General features: G+C 34.8%; 1 protein-coding gene across 1 annotated transcript in view; it reads left to right on the top strand.

The window, feature by feature from the left end:
* The window catches only part of LOC128224304 (uncharacterized), a 34,896-nt gene extending 9,802 nt beyond the window's left edge, over nucleotides 1–25,094 (top strand). The window contains exons 2-8 of the mRNA XM_052934115.1: nucleotides 16,080–16,771; nucleotides 16,897–16,950; nucleotides 17,453–17,935; nucleotides 18,049–18,108; nucleotides 18,675–19,118; nucleotides 19,382–19,445; nucleotides 23,927–25,094. Coding sequence (XP_052790075.1) covers nucleotides 16,087–16,771; nucleotides 16,897–16,950; nucleotides 17,453–17,935; nucleotides 18,049–18,108; nucleotides 18,675–19,118; nucleotides 19,382–19,445; nucleotides 23,927–24,764 — 2,628 coding nt within the window. The 5' untranslated portion in view covers nucleotides 16,080–16,086 and the 3' untranslated portion in view covers nucleotides 24,765–25,094. The remainder of the gene's footprint in view (nucleotides 1–16,079; nucleotides 16,772–16,896; nucleotides 16,951–17,452; nucleotides 17,936–18,048; nucleotides 18,109–18,674; nucleotides 19,119–19,381; nucleotides 19,446–23,926) is intronic.
* The last annotated feature ends 602 nt before the right edge of the window (nucleotides 25,095–25,696 follow it).

Genomic DNA, 25,696 nt, shown 5'->3' with positions numbered 1-25,696 from the left:
GGGTATACTGGTCTTTATATACAGTAAATTCTCAATCCACGGAACCCGGGCTTTACTTATTTGCATATTACCAACATAATTCATTGTTTTTAACGTGCACAGTTTGTGGTCAACGTGGACACATTGTATACAAGGTGTAGACTTTGTATTGTAGCTTGCATAAAATGTATATCACGTGTATACTTTATGGCATGCTTTGAATTATAATAAGACATACCATACAGGTAAGTATGCTGTGAGTTATAATGCTTCATACCATACACGAAAGTATGCTATGATTTATAATGCTTCATACCATACACGTAAGTATGATATGAGTTATAATGCTTCATACCATACACGTAAGTATGCTATGTGTCATCATGCATCATACCATTCACGTAAGTATGCTATGAGTTATAATTATTCATACCATACTCGTAAGTATGCTATGTGTCATAATGCATCAAACCATTCACGTAAGTATGCTATGAGTTATAATTCTTCATACCATACACGTAAGTATGCTATGAATTATAATGCTTCTGAATATTCACGTAAGTATGCTTTGTGTAATAATGCATCATACCATTCACGTAAGTACATGTATGCTAAGAGTTATAATTCTTCATACCATTCACGTAAGTATGCTAAGAGTTATACTTCTTCATACCATCCATACACGTAAGTGTGCTATGAGTTATAATTCTTCATACCTTACACGTAAGAATGTTATATTTACACATCAACTTCCAATCCTAAAATGAACTGCCTTTCGGCAATTGTGGTTATCATCCGATGAGCGCAACATCCTCGGATATGTTTGGATCGCGAATTATCGTGTAACAATGTACATGGAAATTAGTTATCTTGTTATTGTTTGTATTATGTTAGCAGGTCCAATCGGTTTAATTAATAAATACATTAGCTATGCATATTGTTTATTTTTATTAGTGGGAAAATGAGATTATCTACTCGAAAAGTGTAAATCCTATTTGTCCCTGAGCCAATAAAAAAATATACAGAAATGACCACTACACGGAGATAAACTGGAGATGCACAACAGGGGATTATCATGCCAAACATTTCTTAAACTAGGCCTTTAAGACTATTTAACTATTAGCCATAATTGAGTAAAGCTGTTTGTAAAGGAAACGTTGGTTGACATGACTTGACTTGCTAAAATCTTGAAATCTCGATCGTCTCTAATTAACTTACATCTTATCATCAATGTCTCTTTGAAGTCTATAATTGATCATATACAATGACATTTAATTAAATCCATTTTTCACACCATTTTATAAGAGGTCGTTATTTATCACATAACATGTACCCAAAATGATATAAATCAACATTTTAGACACAAACAATGAGCCAGATGTCTTTGGTACATGCAATAAAATTTCGTGGCATGTCATTGCAAATGGAAGTCAACTGGAATAAAACAGAATTAAACTTAGCATGTGCACATACTTATGCATACGGTTTCTTACTCAATGAGGTCAAATGTATAATTACTTATATGCAAAAGCACAAAGTGATGCTGGCATTACTAAACATGGTTTAGCGCCATTATGGTAAGAACATACATTTACTACAAACAATACATGTTTTCATAGCTTTGTGTGCTGTTTCGTGCTGCATGAACAGAACTGATTGTGAAAACAGAATAATTTGTGTGAACTGTAGAAACCATGGATAATATGTTAGCATACTAAGAAGTAACTTATGTAGGTATTGTCGGCAATGGGATCAAGGAATCTTTGTTTTTCCAGATCAGCAGTAGTTGTCATTTACTTAATGACGCCTGATCAGATGTCATTACTAACTAGTTGATTGACAGTCCTGTCTGGCTAATGCAAAGGCTAGCTTAAAGCTAGACCGCCTGGTAGTGTTCTGAATTGGTATATAAGTTTGCTGAAATTATTTCTTCAAAGGAACCAAAAGCACAATACATTGCGCTTCTTTAAAAGATGTTTGGAAATCCATAAATTTCGGTTCCACTGTTTAATAGCTGAGTTTTATTTACTTGACAATGATTGTGACACTGTTAAATTAACTTATCAATCATTATTATATTAATTGTAATATTAATTCTTCCCAAAAGTGTATTCAACACTGGATCAGCAGAACATCAGAGACTCTAAGTTTTGATATTTCAAGCCATGTGGCGAATAAAAACATGTCTGTGCATACCATTATGGAAAACAATCTGCTACTAAATCATGTGATGTCTGCTATCCTAATAACATCATCATCAGTTTCAAACAGGAAATTATCATATATGTCATATTAAATGAGTTTGACTCGTGTCTTTTTTCAGACTTCAACATGCTTCAAAAGACCCATTAAAGTACCTTTTTTAAAACTCCTCTAATTTCAAGTAGAATTATGAAATAATGATGCAGTAGCATAGCTGTAAACACCACCTGCTGTGTAAGTAAAAATAAATGGCCAACTGAATACACGCATTTGCTTCAATGAATCAATACACAACGTTACGCAATTTTAATTGATCTCATCAAATGTATTCAACAGTGTATTTTTCAATAAACGCATGGATGAGCAGGTGCTTCTAAAAAGCGGCCTTATAAATGCTTTACATCATTTGGTTTTATTTTAGGGCTAAGGTCATCATTGTTTATGTCACATAATTGACTAATATACCCTAAAAAGACAACAAGCAAGTTTAATTAGGACATGCACAATTAATAGGACATTAACGGTATGCATATATTATGTTTTACAATGTAACAGTAAACACATCCGCACATGTACCAAATTTATTTAGCAGTAGCTGGTTTGAATCATCGGAAAAACAAACCTGGAATAATAAGTGCAGGAATGAGATGTGAAATCCTTTCATTCTCAAAATGTGACGACCAAATTCACCATCTGTGACATGATTGTATCAACAATACATTTTGCACTTTATTTAACAGTCAAGCCAATAAAAACCATTCTTTTACAAAGGTGTATATCTTTACATGGAAGTTAAGACATAAAGTATGCTTGAATTTGATTCTTACACTACCTAACCAAGCAATTTGTGGGCATATATATATTACCTTGTACACACCTTCAATCTCCCATTACACAACCATGTTCATCGTTGTTGGTTTATTACATATTTTTTTCTACCAGCATCTTGTTTTTGGATTCCAAAGTTTGTCGATTTCCGTTTCAGGTTGGTTGAGTTTAGATTTAAATGGACTAATTCAGGCGCGTAGTTGACTATACGCGAGTTCACGGCTGAATCCACATGATTCTGACTAAAAAAATCCAAAATATCAGCCAAAGTTGAAGTATGCATACTTGACTACATGATCCTAAAACTGTCCATTTTCCAGTACTAAATTAAGCACATCAGAATGCACCAGATTGCACCATGGTTTTCATATTATCCGAGGGGGCATGCCCCCAAACACCCTAAGCGCAATTATGAATCCACATGAATCAATGGCTAGCTACGCCCCTGATTATGGTTGTAAAATAAACACTAAGATATGCTCATTGGCATGATGTTGTACGTGAATGTGGTATTATGTTGTGGGGAAAACTCATTGTTCGACTCGATGACCGAAAACAAATGAAGCTTCATGTAGTGGTCCTTCACTAAGATCAGGGTCTTCCCCAGAAGACATTTCATGCGCAAGTATTGGTTGGGAAGGATGCGGGAGGCGCTGTTCCCCTTTCCGCGTGTCAATGTTCTTTTACCTTTTCAGTGACAAATGGCACAATAAGAATACAATAATGGCTCTGTGGTGAAAAGTGACCCTCCCCAAGCTGTCCCTGGTTTCCTTTATACTGCCAGTGCTGTCCATGGTACAAGGTTTGCCATACATTTGTATAGCCTAATTTTGATTCTTTTCTCTTAAACTTCATTCCCCAGCCCAGTCCAGCGTCATGTAGTTACCAGTAATATACTTAACTTGGAAATGATTATGTGTGGAAATGACTGAAGAGGTTTTATGAATAACACACAGGGATGCCAAATATCTTATCTAAAATCACAAGGCCAACACCTTAAAGTCCTAGTTTAAGCCTTTTATAAGTGACACCCCCCCAAAAAAAAATAAAAAAAATAAATAGATAAAATAACCAAGAGTATTTGTTAACAACCACTGTTAATTGATCTTAATCAAATTGCCTAATTGTCTTATCAGATCTACGATCAGAGTATCCTGCTGTGCAGTTTGGGATATTTTATGATAGAAATGGACCCTAAATGGCCCTGAGCTAATAAACAAATACACAGGAAATTGGATTATGATGCCAAACATTCCTTAAAGTAGGCCTTAATATTGGTATATAGCCTCATGTTTTGCTTAGTGACTTTCTACAACCAAATCAACCAATGTCTTTCTTAGCAACCAGTTACCTCATTAGCAATGATTGGCTTTCGTATGAACCACAACTTAAAAAGCATCCAATGATTTTTTTAGCGGCCAAATTCTTCCTAAGCAACCACTTTTTCTTTAGTAACTAGTGACCTCATTAGTAACCAATGACATCCTTACCAACCAATCACTTCCTTATCAATCATTTTCTTACTAAGCAACCAATAATTTTCTAAGCAACCAATCACTTTATTAGCTACCACCTTCTTACTTAGCAACCAACGGCCTCCTTAGCAACTTAAAACTATTTAAGCAACCACTTAGCATCTAATGACCTCCTAGACAACCATTGACTTACTTAAAACCCAAAGACATTCTGAGCAACCACTTACTTCCATTGCAGCTACATTCACAGCAACCAACCATTACTGTAGGCAATACTGATATCGTCGACATTGATAGCAACAAATGTCATCCTTAGCAACCAGTGAATTCCTTAGCAACCAGAAAATGACATAGCGCCTACTTACTTCCTTAGTATACACTAATATACCATATCAATGATGAACTTATCGGCAACCACTTAATTCCTAGGCAAGCAAGGACAACCCTATTAGCCATTGAAGTATTGATAATTTATATCAGGTGAGGGATATAGGGACATTTTGTCGCTCTTGTTTTTGGTACATGTATAAGAAAGGCGAGCTGGCACGACAGACGATATTTCAGAATCAGAATAAAACTTTGTCTCTGCATGGAATGTTGAAACAATGTTGAAAATACAACATTTATATCCAGTATACTGGATATGTGTTTTAGTCCAAATAATTGTACGTTGACGGATTTATTTTTATTTTTTATATGGCAAATCCTTCACGTACACTTTGTTTAGTATCAAAAGTGGGTAGTTATTCCGATCGGGATTCAGGGTTAAAGCATATTGCGTCTATAAAATATCATAAAAACAAGACATATTACCAGATAATGTTATTTCATATAAGTTCCGTACACAAAAAATAAATATCCAACTTATAATTATGAGTTTGACGGGTTTGCTTCATTTCATTCTGTCAAAACGATATATACATGAAAGGCACCTGCAAGGCTTCAGGGCACAATTTCTCGGAACATTTCGGCCATGGCCAAGTTGTTACGATTGTATTAACGAGGTCTATCTCGGAGCTTGTCGGAGGAGGCCGAGTTATTACGATTGGATCGAGTTGTTCCCCTTGGCATAATTGTTGTCTGTGTCAGTCAACTTTCGTTTTATTGGAAAGGTAAACAACGTGTTTTAATACATTAAATGCTTGTTTAGTGCAAAATAACTTTTCACTTACATGGTAAAGTATGAATATAAACCTTTATGATCAATTTCAACCATAAAATACTTCACTTAAAACCTTTTCAATATTTTTTAAAACATCCCCGGTTTTTGCACTAACCCGTTTAGACGTTAGGGATTGGAAGAATCCCGTATAACACGTCTATTATTTTAGACTAATATGTGTTAATGGCGAGATTGTAAATTTTGCATTTTGTCCCTTTCTTAAAATTCTTTAACATTATCTGACCAAATGTTCTGAACAAATATGTTTTTTTTTTATTTTATTTATATTTTATCGTAACTTTAAAATTTCGATATTGCCATTTGAACCGATGGTTTTACAAAGATTTTAGTTTCAAGACAATATTATTTTCACTGAAACAAACCATTGATATAATCAAGGCATTGTCGCATTCATCCCTTTCAGTGCTTTGATAATGCAATGTGCAGCTCTTTAGCATTAATCACCCCATGGTATTCCAAATAAAAATTCCCCGGGTAATTTCCAACTTTATTCTATAAATAGTCAATATATCTATTTACTTTGACGGAAATTCCACTCTTCGTTTGAAGTTTAAAGAAATCGTACATTGCCGATTCAACAGATTTAAAGGAGGACGTGTTTGGAATATTGGAAAAGGGTCAGTTTAGCACCTTTTGTTAACAAATTACTTTTAATAAAATTGTCAAAAGTGCTAGTTATTATTTACATAAATAGGTAATCTAATTTTTTTCTTGGATGTGTATCATGATTTAAGTTGGAATAATTGGCGCACATACAATTGTTTAACATGTTCATTAGCTAGATCGTAAACCGAGTGGGATCCCAGGAATACACCTCTTTATTAATTATCTATTGACGTTAACGAAAATTCCTTATTAGTTTTATGTTTAAAGAAAACACTTTCGTTTTAACAGTTTTCATGGAGAATGTGTTTGGAATAAGGGCCAGAGAACCTTATGTTTACAAAAAACTTTTTACAAAGCTTTCAAAAGTACTTGTTATTATCTATATATAGCAAACATTAAATTAACCTATATATATACTATAATAAATGTAACTGTGTTCTCGTTAAATTGCTCTTAAAGGCCTAGTTAAAGCCTTCTATAATTGACCCCCCCCCCCCCAAATCCGTGAACGAGTATAGTACAGAACTTCTGTGTATTGATCTTAATCTTAATTGCCATGTATTACTTACCAAATATCCGATCTGAGTGTCCAGTTTTTATTAAAGAAATGGACAATGCATCTTGTCGTTTAGTTGTTGTTGTTTTCAAATGATAATAAAATTATTTATACAAAGTCTTTGAACGAGAATAAGAGTTAAGTTATATATAATAGCCCGTTGCTTTGTCTTAGCAGGTATGCTTTTCAATTTGTATATAACAATGGTGACCATGCATTTAAACTTATATGTTATATAACTATTTAAAAACTTATCACTCTCATATAATTGATGCCCAATCGGTTAAATTGATAAATATATTAGCAATACATATTTTTTATATGCATTAATGAGACAATGTGGTTTTCAACTTGAAAAGTGTCAACCCTAAATGGCCCTGAGCCAATAAACAAATACACAGAATATAGCCCCTACTGTGACACCAGTGCAATAAACAGGAGATGCACAGCAGGGGATTATAATGCCAAACATTCCTTAAGGTTCGATTGCGAAAACAAAACAATCTAGCATATCTTCTTGACATGTTTTATGATTTATGTTGAAAAGTGCAGTTTAATTGCAGTACAGACAATTGACTAACATGTTCCATTGTCCAGATCGTCAAATAAATGGGATCCCATAAATACTTATCTTTATTTAATATCCAAATAACGACGTCATACATGAGTGAACTTTTGAAATTTATTTATTAAGTGTTCTATATTTATGAAGTGCATTGAAATATGATACCACACTAGGTTGTCTTTACGTATTACCTCAAATAGATTTAAGCTTAAGAATACTATCATGTACCGATTACCTTAGGTAATAGCATGAAGTAAATCCATTATTAGGTTAATAATGATGGCTGAGTGAAATGAGTACACACGTCATGTCTGAAAGGTTCTGTTTCATATTGTGCATAAGTAAACAATCATAACTGTATCACATAAGCTCCGATGCTCACGATATTTAGACTGAGTGTGACAGAATAAAATGCTGTCACCAGGCATCTTATAAACAATTATTTATTTGTTTATTTATTATTTTTTTGAAATTTCGATTCTAATAAATGTCAATTGAAAATGTGACTGAGGGTGTGGTAAAAGAAAAGAAAAAGGTTTATAATTTATATTGTATGCCCATTTATAGAGTAGAAAACAAACACGAAGACAATAATGCACAATGATAACACATTTTGCACTCATTATATATCCATTGAAGTTTAAGTCATTTTAAAGATGATTATTTCAAATTACCACTATACAAAATATGTATATACTGAAGGTCCGCTGTAAGTCTAATCTCCCTGCCGAGGGCCAGCATGTTTGGACTAAGTTTAGTCGCCTGATGTGGCGTTGCCCTGTAGGCATTGGCCATATATATATATATAGCTGACGTTTTGCTGCCTTTGTTTATTTGCATTAAATCAAAATTAAACGTAAAACGTTCATTGGCGTCATCTTTTTGCGGAAACGGCAACACCTAAAACAATTCACTCTCGAAACGACTGAGAATCCCCAACGATAAGGGGAGAGGTTAGTACGGCCGCATAATAAACCTGTATTCTATCACCTGAGTCACGATGCAACCTGGCCAGAGCGAGTGGTAACTCGGACAGGCCCACTTACATAGCGTCGTCTAACCACAAGGGCTAGGTCGTAACAGTATCAATGATCAGATGGTATAATAGTCAGTATAATAGTCGGTATAATAGTCAGTATAATAGTCAGTATAATAGTCAGTATAATAGTCGGTATAATAGTCAGTATAATAGTCGGTATAATAGTCGGTATAATAGTCAGTATAATAGTCGGTATAATAGTCAGTATAATAGTCGGTATAATAGTCGGTATAATAGTCGGTATAATAGTCGGTATAATAGTCAGTATAATAGTCGGTATAATAGTCAGTATAATAGTCGGTATAATAGTCAGTATAATAGTCAGTATAATAGTCAGTATAATAGTCGGTATAATAGTCAGTATAATAGTCGGTATAATAGTCGGTATAATAGTCAGTATAATAGTCGGTATAATAGTCAGTATAATAGTCGGTATAATAGTCAGTATAATAGTCGGTATAATAGTCGGTATAATAGTCAGTATAATAGTCGGTATAATAGTCAGTATAATAGTCGGTATAATAGTCGGTATAATAGTCAGTATAATAGTCGGTATAATAGTCAGTATAATAGTCAGTATAATAGTCAGTATAATAGTCAGTATAATAGTCGGTATAATAGTCAGTATAATAGTCAGTATAATAGTCAGTATAATAGTCAGTATAATAGTCGGTATAATAGTCAGTATAATAGTCAGTATAATAGTCAGTATAATAGTCAGTATAATAGTCAGTATAATAGTCAGTATAATAGTCGGTATAATAGTCGGTATAATAGTCAGTATAATAGTCAGTATAATAGTCGGTATAATAGTCGATGTAATAATCAGTATAACAGTCAGTATAATAGTCAGTATAATAGTCAGTATAATAGTCGGTATAATAGTCAGTATAATATTCGGTATACTAGTTGGTATAATAGTCAGTATAATAGTCGGTATAATAGTCAGTATAATAGTCAGTATAATAGTCGGTATAATAGTCGGTATAATAGTCAGTATAATAGTCAGTATAATAGTCGGTATAATAGTCGGTAATAAAATCAGTATAATAGTCGGTATAATAGTCAGTATAATAGTCAGTATAATAGTCAGTATAATAGTCGGTATAATAGTCTGTATAATATTCGGTATACTAGTTGGTATAATAGTCAGTATAATAGTCGGTATAATAGTCAGTATAATAGTCAGTGTAATAGTCAGTATAATAGTCAGTATAATAGTCGTTATATTAGTCGGTATAATAGTCAGTATAATTGTCAGTATAATAGTCGGTATAATATTCGGTATACTAGTCGGTATAATATTCGGTATACTAGTCGGTATAATAGTCAGTGTAATAGTCAGTGTTATAGTCAGTATAATAGTCAGTATAATAGTCAGTATAATAGTCGTTATATTAGTCGGTAAAATAGTCAGTATAATTGTCAGTATAATAGTCGGTATAATATTCGGTATACTAGTCGGTATAATATTCGGTATACTAGTCGGTATAATAGTCAGTATAATAGTCGGTATAATAGTCAGTATAATAGTCGGTATAATAGTCGGTGTAATAATCGGTATACTAGTCAGTAAAATAGTCAGTGTAATAGTCGGTGTAATAGTCGATGTAATAATCAGTATAACAGTCAGCATGATAGTCAGTATAATAGTCGGTATAATATTCGGTATACTAGTCGGTTTCATAATCAGTATAATAGTCGGTATAGTAGTCGGTATAATAGTCGGTGTAATAATCAGTATAACAGTCGGTATAATAGTCGGTATAATAGTCGGTGTAATAATCAGTATAAAAGTCGGTATAATAGTCGGTGTAATAATCAGTATAACAGTCAGTATGATAGTCAGTATAATAGTCAGTATAATAGTCGGTATAGTAGTCGGTATAATAGTCGGTGTAATAATCAGTATAACAGTCGGTATAATAGTCGGTATAATAGTCGGTGTAATAATCAGTATAACAGTCGGTATAATAGTCGGTGTAATAATCAGTATAACAGTCAGTATAATAGTCAGTATACTAGTCAGTATAATAGTCAGTATAATAGTCGGTATAATAGTCAGTATAATAGTCAGTATAATAGTCGGTATAATAGTCGTTATATTAGTCGGTATAATAGTCAGTATAATAGTCAGTATAATAGTCAGTATATTAGTCGGTATAACAGTTAGTATAATAGTCAGTATAATAGTCAGTATAATAGTCGGTATAATAGTCGGTATAATAATCAGTATAATAATCAGTATAATAATCAGTATAATAATCAGTATAATAGTCGGTATAATAGTCAGTATAATTGTCGGTATAATAGTCGGTATAATAATCAGTATAATAATCAGTATAATAATCAGTATAATAATCAGTATAATAGTCGGTATAATAGTCGGTATCATAGTCAGTATAATCGTCAGTATCTTATGTTTTTGTGTTTTGATTTTGTTTTATAAATTACAAGTTATTATTTATTTATAGTAAGCATTAACATTTAGGAAAGAGATACTTTACATGAAACAGAGTGTTCCCGTTCAATTATTAATCCAAACTAAATCTGCACAATAAATGAAACTGTTGCGAAAGCAAGAACAAACAGACAATTCAACATTTAATGTTTTATGATTTAAGTTGAAAAATGCCGTATTATTGCCGAAAATACAAATTTATACAAAATTCACAAGCCAGATAGTTAAAGTAATATGATTCAATAAATATACCCTCTATATTAAATATCTTACTAAAAAAGTAATAAAATAATGATTTTGGTATTGTATTCAACAAGTGTTTGAGGTTCCTTTTAAAAATAATATCTCGCTAGGTTTTCTTTACATATTACTTAAAAACAGATTTCCGCTTCAGTAAACTATCAATTACAATATATTGTTTTGCATTAGAAATAACCTGAAAAGAATGTGATTAGGTAAGAGACAATACCTGAATTCAATGAGTATATTCGCCATGACTGAGTGGCTCTGAATGAATGTTCTATCGAATGGATTACAGTATGTGTATACCAAGTGATAAATTACGTCATAAATGTTGCGTCGGATGGCAATATTTTGCTTAAAATGAAGACTTAAATCAAAGATAACTTTTCTTTACAACACCATTTTAAATAAAACAAAGGGCAGTCTATGCCGCTTAAAGACCACCACAAGTGTTTTATTACCGAATTTTGATAAAGTCATTAGTTTCATCAAACACTTCGACAAATATGTTTCCAAAATAAAGTTTTGAATCTCCTCCGTCAGACGGCCGTATTGTGAAAAGGATTGTCGAAGTGTGTTTTAAGAAACTAAACACTCAATCAAACTCTAATAAATACTGAAGGCAGGGCTCCCTCCGTAAGCGGTGTAGACTGCGCTTTGTTTCATTTAATATGGTGAAAAAATAGTGAAGTTATCATCGTTTAAAGTCTTTTTTCAAACCAAAATATTGCCTTCCGACGTAGCATTTATGACGCAATTTATCACGTGGTATACACACACTGGATTAGATGTTTAACGAATGCATTGGTTATATACTAATAGGACGCTTTTATCACGTCGAGTTAAGTGTGTAGAAAACGTATCCCTCGTGTCTGCATAGCCGTTTATGCATGATTATACATCGAACGAGACATGATATTTACACGCACATATTTAGCGCACTGTTCAAATAATTAACTATTATCAACAAAGTTGACCAAAACCAACTTAATCTTGACACCATACTCTTCCTAAACCTGAATAAGGCGACGCTTTCTTTACTTTATTTCCATGTTACACATTAAATTTCTTAAACGAAAAAAAAACAAACTTAGCTGTTCATTTCATTATATTTATTTTTGTTTATTTACATTTAAACGGTTTGGAATGTTTGGCGAGACTCCCCTTTCACATATATAAATATCTAATTAATATCTAATAAATATAATTAAAGGCAACTGTTCACCTGCCAAACTTTCGCGTCTTCCATGGCGACCTACCCCAAAGCCTCGGGGTTATAAATAAGCAATCAATTATTGCACTACAATCACTTATTGCAGCAGTTAAACAATACACTTTAGTTCAGCTCAGCAAATATGTAAATCAGTATCAAATATCAATTACGAGTATTCATTCTTTAGCAAATGTAAGTGAATTCCGTCACGGAAAAACAATGTTCGGAAAGCTCTTAAAAATGGTTAATGATAAACTTGCATAAGATTTGGAAAGAAAGGTGCTGCCAAGTGCTAACCAATAGAAGTATGGCGTATTTAGTACAACGGGTATTGACGCGGTGTTCAACGTACAAAACCCTTTGAACAAAAGCAAAGTATCATGATAATTTACATATTCTGCTTAGGAGACACAAAACTGCATATTTTCATATAGACTATGGGAGCCTCACCTGACTTCTAATGGCCGTTGCGCACATTGAACATTCTGCACTGGGTCGCCATCTTCCCCGGGTTTACGTCATTCAATAGACCGATGGTAATGGCAAAACTGAAATATTCGAACAACACAACAGAAGAGAGCAACTATTTACATCAAAAAATGAAAATATAATGCGTTTCATGCTAATGTTTATGTATAAAGCGTACAGCTCGGCTGCCTTAAATATGCAGGGGGTAGGGTAGTTTTTTTTAAATGACGATGAAATTAATTCCATAACTTTTAACACACCTTGTATTAGCGATGGCTTGATTCGAAAGAAAGCTTTACCACAAAGGATTAATACTTGTAAAGCGAGAATTTACTTGACCAATATAAATTAAGAAGAGCAATAAACAACTCAAGCGAATTGACCCTACGTTGACCTTCGGTTAATAACAACTAACATTTCATTTGTTGATAACCTCGGTTACTCGACATGATTAACCGGAAACAAAATCGCACAAAGCTTTGAAACCATATTTTCCGTAATTTACATTTCGGAACTGAAGCCATACATAAATCGCATCAATTATCTCGTGCATTGTTAAATATCAACATCAGAAGTTAAAATCTTTTGAAAAACTTTCTTTTGGAATACAGAACATTCTTGAAAATATGCTATTGAGTCATAAGTTAATACTGTAAAATCTTAAATAATCATGAGTAAGTAAAAAGCAGCACTCAACACACACTACTAGTGTGATACGTGATCAGAAAACATCAGTAGCATGATACAGGATCAGAAAACGACAGTAATACCAGTGGCATGATACGGGATCAGAAAACGACACTAGCATGATACGGGACCAGAAAATAACTGTAGCATGATACTGGATTAAAAAACGACACTAGCATGATACAGGACCAGAAAACGACAATAGCATGATAGGGAATCAGAAAGCGACACTTGCATGATAGGGAATCAGAAAAAGATACTAGCATTATACAGGATCAGAAAACGACAATATCATGATTTAGGATAAAAAAAAGACACTAGGATGCCTCAGGCTCAGAAAACGACACTAGCATGCTACAGGATCAGAAAACGACACTAGCATCATACAAGATAAAAAAACTGCAGCAGCATCATACGGGATAAAAAAACGACACTTGCATGATACGGGATAAAAAACGACACTTGCATGATACGGGATAAAAAACGACACTTGCATGATACGGGATAAAAAACGACACTTGCATGATACGGGATAAAAAACGACACTTGCATGATACGGGATAAGAAAACGACAATAGCATAATACGGTATCAGAAAACGACAATAGCATAATACAGGATCATAAAACGACAATAGCATGATACAGGAGCAGAAAACGACACTTGCATGATACGGGATCAGAAAACGACAGTAACATGATACGAGAGCAGAAAACGACACTAGCATGATACGGTATCAGAAAACGACAATAGCACGATACAGGATCAGAAAACGACAATAGCATGATATATGATCAGAAAACGACAATAGCATGCTACATGATCAGAAAACGACACTAGCATGATACGGAATCAGAAAAGGACAGTAGCATGATACGAGATAAGAAAACGACACTAGCATAATATGGGATCTGAAAACGACAGGAGCATGATACGGGGTCAGAGAAACGACACTAGCATGATACAGGATTAGAAAACGACAATAGCAAGATACCGGATCAGAAAACGACAGTACCATGACACGGGGTCAGAAAACGACACTAGCATGATACGGGATCAGAAAACGACATTTGCATGATACGGGATAAGAAATAGATACTAGCATGATACAAGATCAGAAAACGACAATAGCATGCTACAGGAGCAGAAAACGACAATAGAATGCTTTTGGATCAGAAAACGACAATAGCATGCTACGGGATCAGAAAACGACAATAGCATGCTTTTGGATCAAAAAACGACAATAGCATGCTACGGGATCAGAAAACGACACTAGCTTGATACAGGATCAGAAAACGACAATAGCATGCTTTTGGATCAGAAAACGACAATAGCATGCTACGGGATCAGAAAACGACACTAGCTTGATACGGGATCAGAAAAAGACACTAGTGTGATACGGGAACAGAAAAGACCATACCATAATACGGGATCAGAAAATGACACTAGCATGATAAGGGATCATTAAACGACACTTGCATGATACGGGATAAAAAAACGACAGTAGCATGATACGGGAGCAGAAAACGACACTTGCATAATACGGGATCAGAAAACGACACTTGCATGATACGGGATAAGAAAACGACAGTAGCATGATACGGGAGCAGAAAACGACACTTGCATAATACGGGATCAGAAAACGACACTAGCATGATACGGGAGCAGAACACGACACTAGCATGATACGGGAGCAGAAAACGACACAAGCATGATACGGGAGCAGAAAACGACACTAGCATTTTACGGGATCAGAAAACGACACTAGCATGATACGGGATAAGAAAACGATAGTAGCATGATACGGGATCAAAAAACAAAAGTAGCATAATACGGGATAAAAAAAGACAATAGCATGCTACACGATCAGAAAAGGACAATAGCATGATACGGAATCAGAAATCGACAGTAAAAACAAACGGATTTATCAGAACTATGGTTGTTTTTTTTGAACCAGAAAAGAAAGATGATAGACAAAAAACTAAATAGTTTGAACTTCCGTCTTCCGTATCTCCTTTTTAATTTTTAATCTAATAGAGAGAATGCTTTGAAATTATTAATCATGTATGGGTAAGGTGCAGTCGATTCTCATCCCTGTAAGCACCTTACCCAAACAAACAAAATGATAAAGACAGAATGAAATAAGTTTGTTTTAAATATCATATTTTTAACAGTCTAGTATGAGCCTGTGTTAATTTTATTGTAAAAAATGCCGTGTTCTTATCTGAAAATAGAATCGATTTAATCTCCGGTAAAAACTTGCAGGGCAATCTGCTTAATTGTCCAATGTTTGCAAACTAATCATCATTTATGCGCTTTATCGCTATTCTTGTGATGCATAAATAGTGCACTAATACATTAAGATATTTAGATAAAACTTACGTCATCATGTCTCGTCGCCATTTTGCTTGTTCGTGTAAGGCGTAGTCGATTCATGAACCTGTGTTTAGTTTGCCAGATTTTGTTTTGTTTAATATGGACTGGTTATTTTTTTTCTGTTAAAGTGAGAATATAAACAGTGCATACATGTTGTAGCAAGTATAATGGTACATATCAACTCGCTGTTTACTTGCAGGCCCACGATGTCAGACCGGTACTATCGCCTGGTGACCATGCTCCTTGACATTAGTCTCCCAGCTCTGAGGGATCTGTTTGTACATTGTGCCCAGAATGACACAAATGTTACATTCACCACACTTGAGGGATACATGAACAGCCGTAAGAATGTGGTCGATGCATTAGTCAGATCAAGAGTACTTCGTAAAGATCAATACAATATTGTATTTCCCACATCGGGAACGTTTGACGAAACCAAGTGGGACATGTCCTTATTGTCATCACTTCTCATAAGCATGTTCGGACAGACAACAGCTCCTGTGAAAAATGAAATACAGCTCATAAGAGATATGCGGAATAAACTATCACACAGGTCAGACACAAACATGATAGAATCTGAATACAACACTTTATGGACAGATATTGATGTTTCGACCATCGCAGTTATTGCTTTTTTCAAGAGTTCAAAAGACGAACAGAATGTGCGAAAGGATATTAAGAGTCTTAAAACTCGCACCCTAGACCCTTCCAAAACACTTGAAATCATAAACACATGGTATCTGGGTGTCGGCTTGGAAAATGCTGCCGAGATACGATCTCTTAGAGAAGAAGTAGGGGAAATGAAGCAGAAATTAGAGGAAGTTGGAAACAATACCTCCTTTACTTCTCGTGTAATACAGAATACTACAGTCAAACGGAAAGGCAGATCTGGTATGTTTAAAGTTATATTATAGTTCCAAATTGTTGCCGATCTTAAGAATATTTTGTAACGGTTTGCATCGGTTACGATATGTTTGATGTAATGATAAGCGATTTCTTTTTTTTCTTTTTGCCAGGTATACCGTCAAAGAGAATGAAGACTTTGAGTACATGCTTAGAAGGATTTAAAGGTAAGTAAACACATAGAAAACTGAAACAGGTGGAACTGATAAACAATAAAAGTTTAAATAGATTCAGACCATTTTCTAAATAATTTGTAATTCAAAAATAAAATAGGGTTATTAGTACTGCGTGTTGATCCGGGAAGTTGTATTCGACCCGAATGGAATTTTTGCAGATTCGGATTTCACGTGGCGCAAGAAGTACTTATAACCCTTTTATTATATACATTACTGGTTAGATCATTTAAAAGCCACATGTTCTCATAATAAATGTCATTTTAACGATGCAATATTTGGTTGTATGACGTCATTTTAACCTCGCACAACGATACTTGTTATGATGGCTTGTCACAAGAGTGGAATACGGCCGTATGACACTGTCCAGAGTGAAATACGGACTGCCGTATTTTACGACAAGTATTGAGTGTGGATTTATGAAGGGTAAATACGTATACAATAAATGCATATACGTCGATATGCCATAAGTCATTTATTTACTGGTTTAAACCAGGTGATTTCAAACGAGCTATGACACGGTGTATACAAGGAGATTTTATTCCGCCCGAACAAGTTGGAACAATTCAACAAAAGCTAGAAGATGATCACCTTGCTATTGTGGTCGGATATGGAGAGAGTGCGTATCTTTCAACTGTGTTCCATGCAATCAAAGAAATTGAGTATGAACCAAATCGATCCGCTTTACTAACAGATCCTTCCGACTGGATTCATGTCGACCCAGATGATGTGCATATTGTTGTTTTCAAAAATCCATTTGGAAGCGTTGTATTTGATCAAAACAAAGCTACTACTATGTTCAACAAACTAGAAGATATAAAGAACTCATGTGAGGACTCTAAGCTTGATGTTGTAATTGCTTCTAAAGGAGAAATCCTTGACGAGGCAATGCGAGTGATAGAGCAGAGGCCCGATGTCTTTGATGACAAGATAGTAGTTTACAAAGGAGGTAGTGCACCAACGCCATCAAGTCTGATAGGTATGGAACAATTTTAAGTTAATATTTTGAATAACGATTTCGAATTGTATTTTCAACAAAATATATAAGTTGACAAATTTAAAGGAGGTTTATAATGTATTTATATTTTTCAGAGCAAACGACATTAATAAAAGAGAAAAATGATCCTCCTGTATATTCAAGAAATGTTTCTCGTGAGTAGATATTGTGTGGTTTGTGGAGTTTTGTGCTGTTGTTCCATGTTTCTGGTTTGTGCTTGTTTTGTTTTGTGTTTTATGTCTTTGGCGTTTACCCTGTGCCATTAAACGTGGTTTATATTTAAACTTTCGGACCTCAATTTACGGATAGAAGTTTTTTTCGTATTATGAGATTAATCTTACTGTGATGGTTAAAGAGATACAACGATAGGTTTCCCTTTAACTTTCAACTTGAAAGCTCAAAGATTCAGTCAAAACTCTGGTATATCGATGTTCTGGTTATGTGTTTTTTTAATGTGTAGCGTTTAGTTATACATTTTTTGCAAAGTGTTTCAATCATTTTTTTATTTTCCGAGGTCCAAACGACTTCGACATAAAGAGGGCAATGTACTCCTGTATATAAGATTCGTAGTTTTATGCGCAATGCGTTTAAACACTTTGTACCACTTTTACTGAGGTTATTTATATACGTACGCAACCTCTAAACTATAAACTAATGATCAGTTAAGGCATTTCTTTTTGCCAATTTCAAATATCTGTATATAAGCCAATCATCATTGCAGAGATGAGTAAATATTATGCAGAAGATCTTCAGAAAACAACACCCAAGACAAGTGATACAAATTATAGAACGATTTTATCCAAACTCAACGATAAACACTGTGTGGTTTTGTCGGCTACAGATAGTGAGGGCCTTTCAAAATGCATTGCCTACTTGACAGAGGCTTTCCCGACCTTTCTGAATGTGTCCCACAGGGACGATCTCATGCACGCAAAACTCGACAGCACGGGCGTAGTTGTAGTAGTTGACATGGCGGGGAAATATGTATACGACATGTTGAGATCCAACCAATGGTTGGAGACCTTCGACTTTATGAAGCCGATGGTGCAAAATGGGAAACCAAACATTGCGGTCGTGATGGACAAGACGAGGCTGCATGAGTGCCTTCGGAAAACAGGAATGCATTGGATTTTTCAAAACGTCTTGGAAATGTTTCCATCAGGGTGTATGTATACAGTTACTCAATCAATATTTTTGTTGTCTTGAACTTAATATAATGCTTTACGTAGATATTAAGAATTTAAAACATGGATGCGTCCACTTGTTGAAACACTTTTCCAAGGTATACTATAATAAATCATTTAACGTTTCAAAAAATGTAAGTTGTTCGGAAGGATTCAGTTTGTTTTCTCCCAAACAAATGAATCCAATATTTCAATTGTTCACATGTGAAGACGAAAGAGTTTTGTATTTACATATTGTTTGCAGATATTGTCGAAGTTGACGCCCAGAAAATTATCCTTAACGAAGTTGTGATAACAAACAGCGTCAGGTATTATGATCTTTCAAATATGAAATAACTATTAAAACATTGCTTTATATAATCTTTGCACGAAAAACCGGTTTGAACTACTCGAATTGCCAGATGGCCTTCGCAACATCTGCTGAGATATTATTCATTTGAACCTTTAGCATGCAATGTAAGATACCTATCAGTTTATGTAATAACAGCGTGTTAGGATTGTCGTCTATGGAGTGTACAAGTTGAATATTAAAAATGTTATCTTATCTAGAAGTAAGACTCAGATGTTACGTACTAAGAAAACTTACGGATCTTTTCTAGTTTGAATTCCGTCAACCGACAATCGTATTTTTTTCATCATATATCGGCTATTTCCGTATGTACGGAATCTGGACGGTATGGTATTGGGCTTACTCGGAGATGTTATCAAACACATATGTTCACTGTTGCTAACGATGGCATAGCGATGACACGTACTGGCCAAGAGATAAATAAGTCATGAGAATAAGATAGTATATCGTGGTCACGAGATAACAAAGGTACACTCCTGTCACCTCTACGTTACCTTAGGCTCTTCAAAAGGCCTATTGGCTAACGAAATCCAGGGCGTTCGTACAAATTACCGGACGCTTTTTCATATGCCATTTTTTCGCAATGAACACTATTTTAAGTTTTAAAAATGTGTGGTTAACGGATTCAACTACTCAAACAGAACAGGTATAAAACGAGCGGACTAGGGCGGTTACGTATTTGCACCCAGGCAAAACACGGATTGTTTCAAAATAGTTCTTATAAAAACATAATATTACTGACTCAAATAAAATAATAAAAAATATCAATCTTTGTCATCTTAGAAAACATAGCTATTTACAAAAAAACAACAACAACTGATACACTCACCTTTTATTTCCGTTTTCAGCGATTTAGTAGTAAAACGGAAGACAAGCGCGTGTTACACTGTCTCGCTTTTAAGCTAGCTGTCATAGCAGCGCAGTAAAGCGTCCGTCTGCAGTGTATCAAACAACATACACTAAAATATATGCAGGCAGGCTCGAGTTAAAACATCAAACAACATACACTAAAATATATGCAGGCAGACTCGAGTTAAACATCAAACAACATACACTAAAATATATGTAGGCAGGCTCGAGTTAAACATCAAACAACATACACTAAAATATATGCAGGAAGGCTCGAGTCAAACATCAAACGACATACACTAAAATATATGCAGGAAGGCTCGAGTCAAACATCAAACGACATACACTAAAATATATGCAGGAAGGCTCGAGTTAAACATCAAACAACATACACTAAAATATATGCAGGAAGGCTCGAGTCAAACATCAAACGACATACACTAAAATATATGCAGGAAGGCTCGAGTTAAACATCAAACAACATACACTAAAATATATGCAGGAAGGCTCGAGTTAAACATCAAACAACATACACTAAAATATATGCAGGAAGGCTCGAGTCAAACATCAAACGACATACACTAAAATATATGCAGGAAGGCTCGAGTCAAACATCAAACGACATACACTAAAATATATGCAGGAAGGCTCGAGTCAAACATCAAACGACATACACTATAATATATGCAGGAAGGCTCGAGTTAAACATCAAACAACATACACTAAAATATATGCAGGAAGGCTCGAGTCAAACATCAAACGACATACACTAAAATATATGCAGGAAGGCTCGAGTCAAACATCAAACGACATTCACTAAAATATATGCAGGAAGGCTCGAGTTAAACATCAAACAACATACACTAAAATATATGCAGGAAGGCTCGAGTTAAAACATCAAACAACATACACTATAATATATGTAGGCAGACTTGAGGTAAATATCAAACAATATACACTTTAATATATGAAGGCAGGCTCGAAGTCAAACATCAAACAACATACGCTATAATATATGTAAGCAAGCTCGAGGTAAAAGATCAAACAACAGCCACCACAATATATGTAGGCACGGCATTAGTCAAAACTTGAACAACATACACTTCAATACAAGTAGACAGGCCCGTTGCCAAACACCATCAATAGACACTGAAATAAATGTGTACTGGCCCGAAGTCAAACATCAACAAAGTGACACAATAAAACATGTAGACAGACCCGTAGCCAAACATCAACCAACATACACTATAAAGCATGTATACAGACTCGTAGCCAAACATCAACCAACAAACTCTATAATACATGTTTACAGGCATATTGCCAAACACCAACTAAGAGACAGTATAATACATGTATACAGGCCCGTAGCCAAACATCAAACAACATACACTACAATACATGTTTACAGGCCCGTTGCCAAACACCAACCAATAGACACTATAATACATGTATACAGGCCCTTAGCCAAACACCAACCAACATACACTATAATACATGTATACAGGCCCGTAGCCAAATTCCAAACAACAGACACTATAATACATGTAGGCAAGCCCGTAGCGAAATATCAACCAACAGACACTATAATACATGTAGGCAAGCCCGTAGCCAAATATCAACCAACAGACACTATAATACATGTAGGCAAGCCCGTAGCCAAATATCAACCAACAGACACTATAATACATGTAGACAGACCCGTAGCCAAACATCAACCAACAGACACAATAATACATGTATACAGGCCCGTAGCCAAACATCAAACAACAGACACTATAATACATGTAGGCCGGCCCTTAGCCAAACATCAAACAACATACACTATAATACATGTAGGCCGGCCCTTAGCCAAACATCAAACAACATACACTACAATACATGTACGACAGGCCCGTGGCCAAACATTAATGAATGTATTCAGACCGGTAGCCAAACATCAACCAACAAACATTATAAAACATGCAGGCAGGCCGGTAGCAAAACATCAACCATCAGACACTATAATACATGTAGTCAGGCCTGTATTCAAACATCAACCATCAAACATTATAAAACATGCAGGCAGGCCGGTAGCAAAACATCAACCATCAGACACTATAATACATGTAGTCCGGCCCGTATTCGAACATCAACCATCAAGCGTTATAAAACATGCAGGCAGGCCGGTAGCGAAACATCAACATCCTTTTTAGAAAAACTCGCAAATTATATGCGCACGTAACGTTATTTCGGAAATTATGTCTTTTATATTGTGTCCAAATCCTGTGCGCACAGACGTTTGGTTTGAAAGTGATAACGGGCTAAAATTTCAAAACAGTGGTAAATAATAATTTTATTAAAAATAAATTCTTTATATAAACAACCGGAACGCATATAACAATGGCAAAAGTTAACGTGCTAGGCTGTAAAGCTTAAGGTTGCGAGTACGAAGCCGTTAAGAGTGATACATTTTAATGTTATATATTTTTGTATTATCTTCGCTTTCCATTATTTGACTTAAGTCCATTACAATTTTATTATTTTCCTTTGTATTATTCTGAACATATCTTCCATCCTTTTTCTTAATTTCATTTCATTTTCCATTTCCATTCAATATATGAAACAATGCTTTTCATCGAACTTAAATATATATAATTTAAAATCGCAGCATCATAGTAATTATAATTTGAGCTGTAATCAAATTGTCATAATATGTTTGATGAAAACTAAAAAAACAATTAGTGTGTTGTACATGAATGTTTTTAAATTAGAACATTAAAAGATAGAGAAAAATAATGAGTTTCGAACGCACGTCCCTTATTCCCTAAATCAGAAGTCCAGCACGCTACCACCACGGCTATGACAAATTATGCACTAAATCAGAAGTCCAGCACGCTACCACCACGGCTATGTCAAATTATGCACTAAATTAGAAGTCCAGCACGCTACCACCACGGCTATGTCAAATTATGCACTAAATTAGAAGTCCAGCACGCTACCACCACGGCTATGTCAAATTATGCACTAAATTAGAAGTCCAGCACGCTACCACCACGGCTATGTCAAATTATGCATCATGTGCATTTTAGGTTAAATTTTATCATTATGAGCTATGAAAAAACAAGTTCACCATTCTGTGGAATCGCCCAAATATCTAAAATATAATGATACATTCAAAGCTCAGTGCGTGAAATCGATCTTTTTATAGTAAAGAATACAAGCATCTGTAAATAAAGTCCGGGGAAAAGGAAAGCAGACAGAACATTTCATCGATATTCTTATGTTATCAGATTTCATTTGCATGCATTAATTTCATTAAAAACTCTCATACATATTTTCGCTCTCACTTTGTTCGCCAACGTCAAAATATAATATTAATGTAATATGTGCCTTTAACATCACTGTAAAGGTTTAAGCCAATACATAGTTGGGATACATTACAACAATTCGCTTTAATGGATATTCATATTCATTTATTTTTATATTTCATAATATTTTTTAACTATCAAAACATTGATTATGGCTTGCTTTTATTTTACATCCTAATATTACTCTTTGTACACACTTTTATCACATTCCTCTTATTATCGACGTATGCATTTACCGTTACAGCATCCAGACTGACCTCATCCTGAGGCACGTGGCCGACATAGAGCTGGTGCAATCAGACGGTGACGATGAGCAAGGTTCCATAACCGGAATGACCGTGGTGGAGGACAGATTACTGGTGGCGGTGGACGATGATTATAATTGTTTGCGTTGTTTTGATTTGAGCACGAGTACGCAGATATCGAGGTATGATAAACAAGTAAACGGGCCATATGATATAACAACACTACCTGGTAGTCGAGTAGCTGTGACATTTCCGTACGATGGTGAAATTCATTTCTTCGAGGTGAAATCTCAGTCTGGAGAGTTTTTGTTTATTAAAAAGATAAACGTTGATTCAAGATGTATTGGAATAGTGTACAGTGATGACAAACTCATAGTATCATATATGGGTTATATACCCAATAAAGTACAAATACTGGACATGGAGGCCAACGTGCAGCAGTTGCTCCAGACTAACTATTACGACAAGAGTGTGCCCAGTAATCCTCAGTACGTGGCCGTTAGCCCTGATCACAACACAATATACGTATCTGACCAGGAGACGAACACGGTGGCTGCCCTGACGCGGGATGGTCATGTGCTCGGTGTTCTACAGGATGAAGACAATCTAATGTCTCCATGCGGATTAACTGTGGATGCCCAAGGTTGTGTTTACGTGTGTAATTATCGTTCCGACACTGTGTGTCTAGTGTCACCGGAGACCGGCTCTGTCACTAGGCTGGTGGGGAAGGAGAATGGTATATGCAACCCGCAAAGTGTGGCGGTGTGTGATAAAACACGCTGTCTGTATGTTGGGATGCCGTTCAGCAGTACCATTAAAGTGTTCAAAATAGAATAATGAAACATTCTATAGAATGGTTATTTATAATGCTTTGATGATGCTAGCAAAAAGTGTTTGTTAAATTGTAAGTGCGGTTCACAAGATTATGTTGTATCATAATCCGTGTGTACCCGATAAGAATAATATCGTGACATTGCTTATTCAGACAAAATTCCAAACAAACAAAGAAGTTTCACATTTAAAGTTGTACTCCATGTCGTTTTTGTTGATTTCAAACAAATACTACACGAGCTGTTTTTATTTGTGTTTTAGTGATTATATATTTACAAACGATCAATACAATAAAATAAAAATGAGTTATTGAAGAAATAAATGATTCATCATTAATGTTGTACTTTCAATGTGATTTGATACCATCCATGTATATATTCTATAAATATATCAGACTGAAATGATGATAATGGATCTACATAATACAACACATTTTAAAATGCAATCTGTTGATAAATACACGAATGAAAAAGCGACATATGTATGTAGAAGCTGGTATAAATTAAACGGTCTTTATTCGTTTGAGTCTCTAGTTCATTATCGTGTATGGAATTGCATTATGCCTCTAAATAGGGTTTGTTTTTTAATGTTTGACTACTGGGTGTGTCCCTGTAGATTTTTATTGAAATATTCATTACTGACATATTTTTCTTGATATGCTTGACGTACGCGTTTGCGACAACCATGTTATTATAAGTACGAGTTTCTTCCTAGTATTTGGAGTAATCTCCTTTAAACTTTCAGCCAGGGCATGGAGATATAAACATTTCCTTTTCGGAAAAAATAGTCCGCACCATATTCATTTAGTTGTTTTTTTTTAACTGTTTTTTTTTTATTTTCGTACACCTCATGCCCCTATTTTCTGGAAACATTTTATTATCCCGTATAAGAGGATAACGATAAGCTCGCTTTTTTGTTTCAATAATTTGCGTAAAATT

Source organism: Mya arenaria, chromosome 17 (assembly GCF_026914265.1).
Source record: "Mya arenaria isolate MELC-2E11 chromosome 17, ASM2691426v1".
In the NCBI taxonomy this organism is placed as follows: Eukaryota; Metazoa; Mollusca; class Bivalvia; order Myida; family Myidae; genus Mya; species Mya arenaria.
The sequence above is the reverse complement of the archived record's forward strand: the minus strand, read 5'-3'. Positions and strand labels throughout refer to the sequence as shown.